Source organism: Lasioglossum baleicum, chromosome 20, assembly GCF_051020765.1.
Source record: "Lasioglossum baleicum chromosome 20, iyLasBale1, whole genome shotgun sequence".
NCBI lineage: Eukaryota > Metazoa > Arthropoda > Insecta > Hymenoptera > Halictidae > Lasioglossum > Lasioglossum baleicum.
Window position 1 is genome coordinate 5591159 of NC_134948.1, and position 13820 is coordinate 5604978.

Consider the following 13820-nt stretch of genomic DNA (forward strand, 5'->3'; position numbering starts at 1 on the left):
AGGACTGTGTAAACATAGGGCGTTTTATTGTTCGCACACGTGAACAGTTTGAAGGGCCAAACTGTTCGAACTGTTCAAATGACTTTCGAGGAAGATGATAATCACGTCGCTTATCAACGAAACGGACTGAGTGCAAACACTGGCAGAGGTGGTCTCTCGCTGACAATGAGACCCTCCTAAACACAACCGAGCAAATAATAATTCAAACTTTTAGTCGCAGAAGGTTTTGTCGAGAGACAAAAATCGATCTGGAATGGATTATACAACCGTGGTCGATCAGGCCGTGAAACAGTTCTATGCGGACGGTAACAACGATGTACACCTGTGGCTCCTACAGATACAAACATCTAAACACGCTTGGACCTTTGTTTGGGAGCTCCTGCAGCCTTCCAAGGTAAGCGTGTTTCAGCGTTTCGTTCTTCTCTCGTATTATTCGACCTTGATTAACGATTTCTCTTTGTTTTTCAGTCATGGGAGGTACAATTCTTTGCAGCCACTACGCTGCACACCAAGATTTCCAGACATTGGGACGAAGTGCCTGAGGACGAGTATTCTGTGCTGCGGGAACGTTTGCTCAATTGTATAAAGCAACCCAATATACCAAAGTTCATTCTATCCAAGCTTTGTCAGGCGGTAATGTTGTTTTCTATGCAATCGATTACGAGAACTGTGCGCGTGTTCTACGAATGATAAAGAATGTGTTTTCTCTGGTTTTAGTTAGCTGCATACTTAGCGAACGTTAGTGGTATGGAGAACAAGGAGCATAATAAAAATGTTGTGGTCGAGCTCATGGACATGTTGCCCTCCGATTCCCTTCCTATGTTGGAATTGTTATTGCTTACGCTTTCTCTGTTACCCGTAGAGGTAAAGTACACCTCTTACGTCTGTACGACGCCACCGCCGACGCCGCGTCTTATCGTATTAACAATTGCAATGAATTTGATCAGTTTGGAAGGAAGTACGAAGCGAAACGATCCAAATTGCATGAAAATTTAGTGAACGGATGGTACAAAACGACCTGGTTCCTGCAGCAAGTGTTCTCCATGTGCAATCCAAATACTCCGGGCAGCGACTTGGCGTTACACCTGTTGGCGATGGAATGCGCGTTATTCTGGTTGAAAGTGGGGAGCCAACTACCCCTGGAAGCAACGGGACAAATATACCATCATTTGTTAGTCGCTGCCGCTTATTACGCGCCGAGCAGGTACACCTATCCAAATAACGTAATGCACCTTCGGAGGTTCTCAACATTCGAAATAACAGATTCTTTTCTACCGAAGGGATAACGCGGAAGAGGACAACAGCAAAGGTTGGGAGGTGGTTCACGAATGCTTGAACACGATCGTGAACCATTGCGGGCTCCTAAATAGACCGCAAACCATGTGGGACTGGGCTCACAGTTTGGTGTCCATGGCGAGACAATACAACGGAAAGTACTTCTGTGAGATTCTAACTGCTATAGGGGAACCGCACAGCAGATCTTTTTTACGCGCCTTAGTTGAAGATGGAAACGAAATGCAGAGATCAACGTCGGAGGGATTGATCGAGTTGCTGCTACAGTGTTCAGAACAAGAGGGTCGCTACCCCACCGACGAGACGCGTAGTTGTATACCATTTGGTTTCTGGTTCTCGTTGCAAGATGATATCGGTACCCTCGACCAACCGTACGAGAACCGTGCGTTGCTAGTCCTAAGACCAGTTTACGCGAGACTGGCACATGCATTGTTGCGAAAATCCACGCTCCCCTTGTGTCCCAGCGAAGCCGGAGACGCGAACGAACGAGAACTTTTCAGATGCTACAGACAAGACGTTGCGGACACTCTGGATTACTGCTACAGGGTACTAGGAGAAGACTTACTGATACTCCTCGGAGAGAGATTGAGTAGAACGTTGGACGGAACGCTACGATGGGCGGAAGTCGAGTCAACGTTGCACGCCTTCGAAGCATTGGCCGACAGCGTCGACATACAAGAATCGCATTACATTCCTGCTCTGATGGATTTAGTCATATGTCATATTCCATACGACCTCTATCCCGGAGAGGTATAACCGGTTCCATTCTGGTGAACCTGCTGAACAGCTTTCTAGCTACCCTTCGATTTAGATATGTTTAATTAAAATATTGAAAAGATACATAGCTGTTCTTCAGGTTCATACCGATTCTCTTTCGCGCATGGAAAAACGAACGATGCCTTCATTCTGACCGATTCTATTTCTAGGTACTGGCCTGTGTTTGTACGGCGCTGGGCAGGTATGCTGAGTGGATCGGCATGCACCCGCAACCCTGGCTCGAGAGAGTTTTGCACATTATAACGATGGGTTTGACCAGGGGCTCATTGACCGCGCCTCTCGCCAGCATGGCTCTGAAGGACCTGGTGAGGGAGTGCGAAAAACAACTGACGCCTTTCGCACCGTCTATTCTGAACATCATCGAACGAACTCTACCGACCGTGACTCCCGGATGCCCGGAGGGCTTGCGTTTGATGTCAGCGGCCGGCAAACTATTGAACACTTTGTCCACGGTCGAGGAAAAGTTAGCCCACCTGGACGCCACGTTAGGTCTATGCATAATAAAGATCAAACAGTTATTGGAACAACCGTTGTTTGTAGCCCGCTCCGCGGTGACCAGTCAACTCAAGATGGCCACGATGTTCTTCTCCGCGCTGGAAGGCTCCATCGGGAAGTCCGTATTGGACGGGCTTCTGCCGATCTTCAATCAGATTATCGGCCATCCCGAGTGGAGCCAGGACAATGCCACACTCCAGGAGATGTACACATGCGCGCAGAAGTCTTTGTTGTCGTTATTACACCCGGAGGTCGACACGCAACCCCTTCTACCGATTTTAACCACATCCTACAAAAACTGGCCTCACCCTGCCGCGTTGGATCTTCTTCGACAGCTAGTGCTCTTGCTCGGCCGAGACCCTGAGAACGTGATAGGTCGCGTTTTCGCGGAATTGAGCTCCGTCACTCTAAGCGGTGTCAGAGCCTGCCGATCCGTACCCGGTAATTTGTCCGACTGGGCGGAACTGATGGAAGCATACCTCAGATTACTGGCGCAGACTTGTAAGAAGAATCCAACAATGTTGCTGCAGGTCCCGGATCAGATACCGGAAATGTTACAGTGCGGTAAGCCTGTGTACACTGGTAAAGTTAATGTAAAATTGACACATCGAGAACACTATTTTCATTGCATAATGTATTTCGCAGGAATGGACTGTCTAATGTTACCGGAAAACGAGACGGTCAAGGCAGCTGGATGCTTCTTAAGTCACGCCATTATGCAAAGCACGCAACTGGAGAGCTTTATTCAACCGGTTGGGCAGGAACTTGTTTTTGTAGTGATGCAGTGTGTGGGTAAGTAGTTTCCCGAGGAAATTTGTAAATTGTCAAACAGTTACGTACAGTCGATTACATGTAAAATAATAACGATAGGTGGGAAAGTACCACGGAATAGTCTAGACCCACATGCGGAAGTCTTGGTGGCGTTGAACAAGGAGCACGTGAAGTGGATGGGCAGTTGGCTTCGAGATGCGATTGAGAAACTCTCGGGACAGTTTTTAGTCCCTCAAGTACAAAAGAATGCATTCGTATGCCAGGTTGTCAAAGAGAGAAAGAAGCAACAGATGAGTGAGATACTGAAGGAGTTCAGTCTGCAGAATTTGGCAATGAAAAAGAATACCGGTTGTATCGATCAGTCGAATACTAACCGGTCATGAAACTATACTGCGTAATAAAATGCTGCATACTCTGTAAAATGTATTTCGCCGCGACTAGAATTAATCATAGTGTAATAACGTTTATCTTTTTATCTAACGAACGATTTTTGAATAACTACTGACAACGGCGGGATAAGAGTAATGAAATAGAAAACAAGACAAAGTATGTATATTGAGTAACGTTAAGTAACGTTAAGTATACTTAAGTAATGCATCGTTCTTTATTCATTTTCATTGATCAGTGCATTTAAAAGAATTTACAAACACAATATGTACGTGTTCCCCACTCCTTCTCTTTGTTTTTATACACAAAATCATCCTTATTTGTAAATGAAAACAAAAAATACGTACAATTCTCTGAATAAAAATAGTCAAAAGGTCAACGACATACGAGTCATGAAAAAGAAGAAACAATGATTATGTATATAGCAGTCGATTACACTTAAATAATTCCTTTTTCTTTCTTTCCTTTTTGTAATTAAATGAAACACTCATCTACGTACAATATCAAGTTTCGTTACGTTTACTATAGTAATCAGTACTGTTCTCGCACGCACAACTCCAAATCGTACGTATAAAAATCAATTCATCCGAATTATTTTATATATCAGTGTTCATCGTTCTGTTACAACGATTAGTATCTTTCGACGTCGTGTTTTTCTTTTCTTTTTATACAGTAGAACGAGCTTTTAAAAAAGAAATCCAAAGTATTGCTACTTACAAACTGAGTATTATATACATAGGACTTCAGCTTCTTCGAAGTTCGTCGTGTTTTTAACGCGCGCGATACGCGCGTTTACACACACGTGTACCAATATCGTATTTGGAATCTTTTATTACAAAATATAAAAAAGAACTGTGAAAGACAAATAATATATATGTATATGTATATACAGGGCGGAGCGATAACTACACATCCACCTTGAATACTTTCGTTATTCGTAGTAATACGGAAAGAATTACATATAGAAGTTTTCTATAATATCATTTTCTCTTATTATTACGAACAACGAAGGTATTCAAGATGGACGTAGTTATTGACCCACCCTGTATACACACGTGTGTGTGCATATATATAAACGTACATACATATACACATATATCAACAGTTTACGACGTGCATCGTTACACCAGAGCAATGCCTTTTTAAACCGAATCTTTCCTACGATTCGTTTCCTCCATTTGCGAAGGTATGCAAAATTTCGCGGCGATCCGCGACTTCTTAGGCTTTGCGATGGGTTGTGTGCTTTGTACTTGTTGATTGGAGCTGCTTTGCGTTGATTTCTGTTTGTCCGTAGTTTCCGCAATGGGTACTGGTTTCTGAACAAAAAAGGAAATATAAATTTCGAAACAACGATCCAGATTGAAGCAGTTTCTCTTATAGAACTTCGACGCGTTACCTTAGCAGGCAACTCTTTCTTCTTCTGCTGAACCACCGGCTGAGGATTGTCTTTGGCACATTGATTCGTTTCTTTAGTGGCGCCGGCTTGTTTCGCCACGATGTTCCTGCTCTTCTTCTGAGCTTGCAGCGGAACAAAGGACGTGCTGTTCTTTATCTCAGACTTTTGTTCGCATGGAGCCGCTTTCGGTTGAGGGAGATGCATGTATTGATTATTCTGTTTGTACGGCTGGTGATAACCGGTGGTGTGCTGCGCCTTTTGAGTCCACTGGGGAAAGTGTTGAGGAGGTTGAGGTTTCGGCGGGAAAAACGGCGGTCCTGGCGGTCTCAGGTTCGGCGACCAGGAGTTATTTTGTCGAGTAGCGTACCAGTGCAGCGGAGGCGGAAGCTTCATGTTTGGTAGCACGTTCGACAAATTCAATTCCTGATTCGTGAAACGGAAACAATGAATTTTCAAAATAAAGCAACGACGAGAGTACTCTCAACTTGCGTGTCCATTTGAGAGTAATTCAGAAATGTTTTGCTCTCGGAGATTGACGTCTTGAACTCTCGGAAAGAGCTCTCAGGTATGTGGCTATTTGAATTTCATGCGTGTAGCTTCTCAAATGAATTTCGATAGTTATAAGAACACTCGTGAACAGAATGGAAGCGCCAAAGTTTGCTGCAATTATTGCAATGTACTTAATAAGAAAAAAGAAATATTCCAGGAAGAGAAAATACACTAAACTATGGATGGTGCTAGCGTTCGGATTTAATTAATGAGTATATTGTAGAAACAATACTACTCCCGGAGTCTAATGTTCGCTCTCCGATAGTTTTCCGTGCAGCTCTCCGCTAGCACTCCCAATATCGTGTACGTACACTGACGAATTTGACTCTCGAGTGTAACTTGCGATAGTTTTTGCTCTCATATGGACACCTACCTTTAAACAAACTCTCTATTACCGTGTACACTTTCTTCGCCGCGCTTCCCGCAGCTAGTTCGTGAGTCCCACACGGATCGCTGACGAACGCTCTCTTATCGGGTAAAACGATGTGTGCTCGTATCAGATTGGTTTCACCATCGGTGAAGTAGCTGTAGCGAGGCATTCCGATTCTGGTCAGTTGATAGTAATGCACCAACTGTGTGCAGTACCAGATCGGCGTCTTCTCATCCTTCACTTTCTCGCTTTGTCGAGCATGCTGCAATAAATTGGATCTTGATGAAAATCAGGCTCTTTCCAGTTTGCAAACAGCAAGATTCTATCTTGAATGTTTACATCGAATAACTGTTGCACCAAAGGCGGTGTGTCCAATACTTTATTTTCCTTTTGGGGAACTGTGTTGCTGGAGAGAATCTTGGGTGGCGCAGATTGCGCGGACTGTTGTGTATTCTCATCGGAAATCTTCAAAACCGCCTTCAAGAAAGCGCTGGGATCTTGCGGCTGAAATATACCGATCAGAAGCTCTTTAACCAATTGCGAATGAAAATTAGAGGCACCGTAGAATGATACTTACTGCACTTTCAGGGAAACTTTTGTTCATCTTCGAATCTCGAATCTCTGGTGGTTTCTATTGGAGAAGCACAGGGTTATCTATACAACTCAATTATATGGCAGGGTTATTTAGAAGGTATCTGGTGTAAGTGTACAACATTGATTATCTACAGACTCCTCCGTATCTATTAGAATGCGACAATCGCAGCGACTATAATAATGGAGGAGTTGATCTGCTGCGATCGTCTGAATCTAATAGATACGAAGGGGGTCATTCAACGTAACAGAAAAGAAAAAACTTCTGGAAAGGTGCAACAGACCATAAGCATCTCAAAAATTACTTCCAATTGAGTAGACTTTTTTCTTTATACAATTATATCGAACAAAATCATTTGAAAATAAGTAGTATATAATTTTGCAAAAATTTGATAGGAGGGGCAGCTCAGCCTGAAACTTACTAATAGGATTAATTGTTATTACAAATATCAATTTGTACCGGTAGCGCCTATAGTTTTCGTTACGCGTTATATGTTACTGAATTGTTATCTTTGATATTGCAATCTTCATGTTCCTAAAGATTCATTAATCTTCGTGTACGATTCAATTCGTCGTCACGTTCATACTTTCCGATTCTCACTATCAAAGCAACGCGAATCGAATGGTTTGTTTTCAAAATCGCTTACGGTATCGCGTATCAGTGATTCATGTACATGTTTACGAGACGAAACGTTAACAAACGTAAATGCACCAAAATGGTTCAGGCTGAATTGACAGGAGCAATGCAGGAAGCATTTGAACTACTAGGGACATCTGTGCGAAATTCGAGCCTCTACCATTGGTTAACAGATGGCAGTTGCGCAACACGAAAGTCGTAAGGAATTTGTTCTACGCTCCGATTGGTTGCAGTGTGCAATAGTGGGGATAAACGTACAGTGTCTCTGTAGCGAAGTATTTAGTCAATTACCGTAATCACAACATAATTTAACTAAAATCGTTAGATGTCTTTCGAAGTCCCATCGATTTGTCACCTTTCTACTTTCCCCGAGTTCTTTAGGTTCATCGACAACGTGAGGTGTTTCGCTTTGGTCAAGAATTAAAAGCCACAAAATTCCCGCCGGTTTGTTATTCATTGAATATGTGTGCAATAAGAAAATTTGCTTATATGTACTTCCGAAAATCCCCGTGCACCGGATTGGCTGAAATTTTTTTGACAAAAATGATGATTGCGAGAAAAATTTCTCGAAGGCGTCTCGGAAAAGTATTTCGTACCATTCGAGTATATTATATACCACTCGCTATATTATCGACACAGTTATGGCCGCGGTTTATTAAACATGCATATTCTACAAATGAATAAAATGCTCGCGAAAACCTAATTCAAGCTTGTAACTTCGGTCACTGTAATTTCTGCCACTTGAGAGAGATTTTATATTCCATTTTTGCATTCCGCAGGTCCGAAGGAGCGCCGGTAGGAAATGTCATTGAAAAGCTGAAAATCCTTCTCGCAATCCTCATTTTTGCCAAAAAAAAGAAAACCTATTTACAAAATTTGAGTGAATTCGGATGTACTTTTCGAATACGAGATAAAATATTCTGAAACTTTCAGAAAGAATCGTTCCACGGTTTTCGGGGAGAAAAAAATGTTAAACATTTATTTTTAGAGTCGTGAACCGAGCTCCCCCCGTAACGAATAAAGTATGCAGGGCTGCTGTTGCCTGTGTTGCGCGTGCGGGTTTCGAGTTCGATGCATCTAACCTTGCTGCAATCTGTATTGAAATGCACTGGAAACCGCTGGACCGTGTATACATACCATTCTGTTGAGCTGCGGCTTGTGCAGCTCGTTCCATAAGGCTTGGAACTCCATCGTTGGTTTGGCTGTCGACTGCCTATTCTGCGGGTTCTCGGGGGCCGCGGAATTTTGTTGAACAGCACTCTTGATCATTTTGTTAGCCTCTGGGATCCTGGCGACGGCGTCCTCCCCAGGTTTGCACTGCTTCCATTTGAATGAGGACGACGGTGCTAGACGGACCTCCTGGTCGGTCGTTTCATTGTTCCTGGTCTGGACGATCCGCGGGTTTGGCCAAGCCTCTTGCTCCTGGCCTGGCAACTGATTACGCTTCTTCCTGTAGGACGCGAATGCGCTCGAGTTTGCGCTCGAGTTTGCGCGCGAATCAACAGACGTCTGATTGGACGGGACTCTCCAGGATTCCATGGATTCTGCGTTCATCTCCGCTACCGACCTTCCTCGGCCGTGTCCCATTCTCTCCCCATGACTGATGTTGATGAAATCGAGCGCGGACAGCCGGTACCCGCGCAAATCCGAGCAGCCATTTATCGACAAGCCGGCTGAAAGCAATCCAAGCAGAATCCCCGTGTAAACGCGATTAAGCCCGCCGGATTATGTCTGTGGTTAGTCTTTTACTTTGAATATGGATATGCTTCATTTACATGTAAAGGTTCTATCGAAAACAACATCGTACATCGTCTCCAACGGGTTCTCCGCTGTCTGAATACCTATTACAGTACCCTTGTAACCTAAGGGAACACTGAAATTGTCTTTGACGCAACACACCCTGTCTAACAGATAGGTCTGTGCGTTCGGATCGGGTTGCGCTTTACGTAAATGCAAACCGGGCTTGAACAGCAGGTGAGGCTTCACCTGCATCGGCACAAGCTTCTCTTTTGGCTGATCTGCAAGAAATTCGTCGATATTCTCCTCGATTTCCTTCACCAAGTTCGAGTCGACGTTGTTCGTGCCGCACGGACAGGTTTTCATGTCTTGCAGCTGTTCTTTCAGCCAGTCCATGAGATCGTTCAACACTCCGGATCTGAATCACAGACATAATGAATTAATAGACTGTAGAATGAAATTTCAATTGATCGATCACTCACTCTCCGTCGAATAACTCTTTCTCCGGGATAACGTTCCCAATATTCTGTGAAAGTCGTTCGAACAAATCAGGATACTTCGTCATGTAATCGCGGGTCAATTTCACTACTTTGGTACTGTACAGCCATTGGCCATTCAGTTTTCGAGTATAGCCTACTATCTATAACAAGAGATGCGTGTTGTGAAATATACCGAATACGTAAGTTCTCCGAACGTTCAATAGTTGATCGCTTACTTCCTCGTTTTTCTTATTAAACTTCAAGTTTAAACCGATATTATGCTTGATCTCTTTCTGACTCATGTCTTCGAAGTTCGGCTTCACGTAAATCGTTCCTGTCACTCGGCTGAACATATGACTGCTTATACCTAATCTCTGAGCTACCGCGGTCCCTGTCATGTATTTAGTCCGAAATTTTTGATTAGCTAGCTTTATCACTTCCTGCGATAGTTCCGGACTCACGTTCACCGATACTCTGATTCTACCCGACTTCTTCGAGACCGCTGGCTCGACCACCTATTGAAAATGAATTTGTTTCTTAACATAAACACGCTCGATAGACAGAAGATCGTGTTCAGATCCGCGTACCGTGCCCATTGCGCCATAGTGGGGATGTCCCAACATGAAGCATACATTTCCTGGCACGAAAATATCATCGACGGTTTTGTACACTGCTTTGCTAGCCTCGTAAACAGATATATCTTTCACTATCGTTTGGTAAGCGTAAGTAACCGGCGTGACCGACCATTGTTTCTCGAAAAACAATTTTCCTTGAGGGCCGAACACGTATTTGCTGCCAATCAATGGTCGCGCATGAATTAAGATTCTTATTTCGCCTAGGTCTATACCCAGACGACCTTTATACCTGAAAATATAACGAGTATTATGATTTTATTAAAAATTCTAAGCGGCCAGTAATTATACGAATCGTCAAACTTACGTCTCCGTGATCTGTTTCGCCTGAGTGATCCATAGCTTGTGATACACACCCTTTACCTCCTCTTCTCTCGTGTTCTCACGAGAACAACCCATTTGGTGGTCGATTAAACTTAACTTTGTCTCGTTCGTTAAAACAGCTACCACTTGCGCTTCTGTTAGAAAAGGCCATTCCACGTATACAGTTTTACCTACCAATTCGGACGCCATGCATGTTAAATCTTTCTCCGGCGACGACGATGGAACTATGTGTAATATCATATTATCCTTGTACGAATGGTGCTGGAACACTTTGACCTGTGCAACAATATATACATATATATTCAAAGTATAGTATATATAGTATTTAATAGTATAATATATAGTACTCAAAAAAATATTGAAACTTCACCTTGGCCTTCTCCAAACTGGCAGTATGCTTTATATATCTCAGCGTAGGGAAACCAGGACAGCATATATCTAATTTTACATTTGGATGCAATCCTTTGATTAATTTCGATCGTGGAACAAGAATATCTTCGGGATTGATTAACATCACCGCCGCATGGTTGTGCAGAGTATCAGGGAAATATTCTGGTGCTTTATTAACACCTCTATCCTCGTCTGTGTAAAAATACAAACACATTGGTCCATGTTTGTTCCTCGCGAGTTCCTCCGAAGTTAATTTCGAATAGCGTTGGGCCATAGCTGCAAAATACAATGAACGATTAGCTCTTTCCACAGAGAACGAAGTCCGTGAAACTAGTTCCACTTACCGCCCAGAAGAAGTTCTTCGTCTATAAACGGTAGAAGTACAACAGCTTCCCATTCTTGCTGTTTGCCGTTTAAATCTGTGAAAAACTCTTTCGGATAATACTCGATTATGGGGGATTTCTCGTCGGTCAGTAACGACTGAAACACTTCTGGTAATAACTTTCTACTGTACGGTGGCAGTACAGCCAGTAGCTGTTCGAATGGTAAAAATGGTCTCCCTAAATCAAACTCTAGTTTCAAATCCTTGAAATCTCTTATGTCTGAAATGTAAGGCGCGTAGTGGTACGGATAATACCACGACCAACTGCAGCATCCGTTATAGTAATAGTTTAAATTCCACTGTATTGCTCTGACGTACGCTTCAGCTTGTGTCCGTAGGAACTTCCTAGAATAATTTCATGCGTGTAATTCAGACTTACAAAGTTATTTCGAACAACGAATAAAAAGTCAAAAATTTTATAGACTCACTCGTCTATATTGTCGCATTCCAATTTTTGCCTGTAGTATTCCTTTTTATGTTCGACAAATTCCGGATTATACATCTCGTCATCAGACATTTCGTCATCGTCGTCTTCGTCAGACCTTTCTTGCAACTATATTAAAAAGTATTAAACAAAAGGTTCTGCGGGTAATCATGTAGTACATCTCTAAGTAAATATCACCTCGTCAGCTGCCATATCATCAGGTACACAGAAATGGTCAAACTCTTCGTCTAGTTCTCTATCTGAGGGAGAAATAACAACGTCGCCGTCTTCTTCTATTATTTTACAGATCGACTTATCGCACTCTGTAAAACGTTTCCCCATTTTACTTTCAAGCTCCTTCAGATCACCGTGTTGCAGCGAAAACTGTAGAAGGTCGAAATGACTGAGTCTTTCCATTAACTTCTCGAATCTGTCTAATCGTAGCGTTCCCGTATCGTTTATGTAACCTACAACAAAACTGCAGTTTTAAGTAACATCTGAAAGGTGTTTGATCTTCTTAAAACATCGCGCGTTCTTTTTTCTAAACATCACACACGTACCTTCTAAACTCGGCAACACGTCCATGTACACTTGATACAATATCGAATGTGCTCCGTGCGCGATATGTAAATTTGGCAAATGCGGAACAAAGTCATTCCCTACTAGGAAACCCATCAAAACCCAATCGTCGATAATCTTCTCGATATCGTAAGGGAACGGCAGTTTTTCTCTCAACAAAGAGAACTCGTGATCTATATACTCTCTTAACAGAGATAAATGAAAGAGACAGAACTTTGTCTCTTCTGGTGTTTGAATTTTCGATTGTTTTTTACCAAACTTCACTTCCTCTCTTAATAATGTAAAATATGGTTCGTGAGTGCACAGACCCAACATTATTAAGTCTGCGTCTAGACCGTATAAACAATGTCTAGTATTTGGATTGTAGTCCGGTTGGGCCTTCATATAACGAATATAATCCATTATTTTATGTTCTCCTTCTCCCGGGACCTGGAACAATATTCGTATATTCGTCTATTCTTCGAACCACATACGTTTTCCTACTTTGCATGTTTTTATACCCGAGATCCGCTAAGTATAACTTTGCACTTCTGCCAAAGCACATCGGTCGAAATCTTGTAGGAAATAAAATATTTTAACTGTTCGTCCAACTTGGCCATAAACAACGTTCCTGGAGTTATACAATTCGAATCGAATCTATCTTTTATGTTTACTTCGCCATTTTCGTCCTTTGCGTTAGCTTCTAGTGCCTCAGATTCTTTCGCGACTCTGAAACGTCTACTCCTCTGTTGATTAATTTTTGCTCTTGGCGCTACACCGTCGATCGATATGAAAAACAACTGTTGCGGCTGTATTATGTTAAATAAAATTTCAATGTAATGAAATATATTCTTGAATATAGTCTCCTCGGTGATACGAAATGTGATGTCAACATCGTTGGGGTGCGAGCATCCGTGTATGATACCATTCACGTCTAAATATAAATTATCGAACACTGGTATCTGTAAACAATGAAATATCCGTTATACACGTTGGTGCTAACTAACACACGAATAAAATGATAATTAACGATTGAAGAACAGTCGAAATAACACATTGATCATCGTGCGAAGGAATAAACAACAATACGACCCATTAAAAACGACAAAGAATTCGTAAAACAAAAAATCGTACGGACACGAGGAACCATAAGGCACGCATTGTTTGTTTCCTTTTTCGTTAATTACCTGATAGTCCTTTAAAAATTGGCAGACACAAGGATATCTTTCGCTTATGTATCTAAAGAACTTCGGTACCCCCATTTTAATCGCAAAGTTATTCTTTCAATAGTTCCAAGATATTCTGCGACCTGCACCGTGAATACTGAAGATTTCTTGTCAACAGACTTCTTACAAAAACTAAAAACTGTGTCCTTTAACTTTAACTTTATCGACTTTGCTTCAATGTATTTGTACAGAAATCGCATTCGCATAGAAAGGAAACTTCGGTGTAGTTACAGGTAACGCAGCGCTCGAAAGGCGAACAATGGTAACTCGTTCTCCCTAAAACCTGCTAAAACGAGAACATCGACGCTGCCAGCCTTACGGGAGTTTCTTACGCCCTCTACGATATATTGTGGCTGGAGTAGAAAACAGAAAACCGCTGAGATTCTCGTCGGTGAGAAAGAG

At 42.4% G+C, this 13820-nt stretch overlaps 2 protein-coding genes across 3 annotated transcripts; one reads left to right on the plus strand and one right to left on the minus strand.

Annotated features, from left to right (window-relative positions):
- The first annotated feature begins 253 nt into the window (after positions 1-253).
- Positions 254-3938, plus strand: Cdm (importin-13-like protein cdm). The gene is made up of 8 exons (XM_076443931.1): positions 254-394; positions 469-633; positions 718-864; positions 948-1204; positions 1281-2043; positions 2220-3129; positions 3211-3357; positions 3436-3938. The coding sequence occupies exons 1-8, from the start codon at positions 254-256 to the stop codon at positions 3717-3719; spliced, it is 2814 nt and encodes a 937-aa protein (XP_076300046.1). The 3' UTR covers positions 3720-3938.
- Pcm (5'-3' exoribonuclease pacman) lies at positions 3888-13602 on the minus strand. Of its 2 annotated transcripts, none has more exons than XM_076443916.1 (18): positions 13380-13602; positions 12714-13154; positions 12195-12642; positions 11833-12101; positions 11639-11763; positions 11173-11555; positions 10809-11104; positions 10422-10714; positions 10070-10346; positions 9719-9997; positions 9486-9643; positions 9042-9421; positions 8404-8939; positions 6616-6669; positions 6417-6542; positions 6064-6300; positions 5120-5542; positions 3888-5039 (listed from the first exon to the last, which is right to left on the minus strand). In XM_076443916.1, exons 1-18 carry the CDS (start codon positions 13452-13454, stop codon positions 4866-4868), a joined length of 4974 nt encoding a protein of 1657 aa, XP_076300031.1. In that variant the 5' UTR covers positions 13455-13602; the 3' UTR covers positions 3888-4865. The 2 variants fall into 2 exon arrangements, with proteins under 2 accessions (XP_076300031.1, XP_076300030.1); XM_076443915.1 differs by having other exon boundaries at positions 6378-6542; positions 13380-13601.
- Positions 13603-13820: the final 218 nt, after the last annotated feature.

Bases quoted from the DNA above. Each gene is read 5' to 3' on its own strand.
- Cdm (XM_076443931.1), top strand. From the start codon at position 254: ATGGATTATACAACCGTGGTCGATCAGGCCGTGAAACAGTTCTATGCG. The intron at 865-947 runs GTAAAGTACACC...GAATTTGATCAG, and splicing joins TTTCTCTGTTACCCGTAGAG to TTTGGAAGGAAGTACGAAGC. The intron at 3,358-3,435 runs GTAAGTAGTTTC...TAATAACGATAG, and splicing joins TGTAGTGATGCAGTGTGTGG to GTGGGAAAGTACCACGGAAT.
- Pcm (XM_076443915.1), bottom strand. From the start codon at position 13,454: ATGGGGGTACCGAAGTTCTTTAGATACATAAGCGAAAGATATCCTTGT. The intron at 12,643-12,713 runs GTATAAAAACAT...ATATTGTTCCAG, and splicing joins TTATACTTAGCGGATCTCGG to GTCCCGGGAGAAGGAGAACA. The intron at 12,102-12,194 runs GTACGTGTGTGA...GTTTTGTTGTAG, and splicing joins CGTGTTGCCGAGTTTAGAAG to GTTACATAAACGATACGGGA.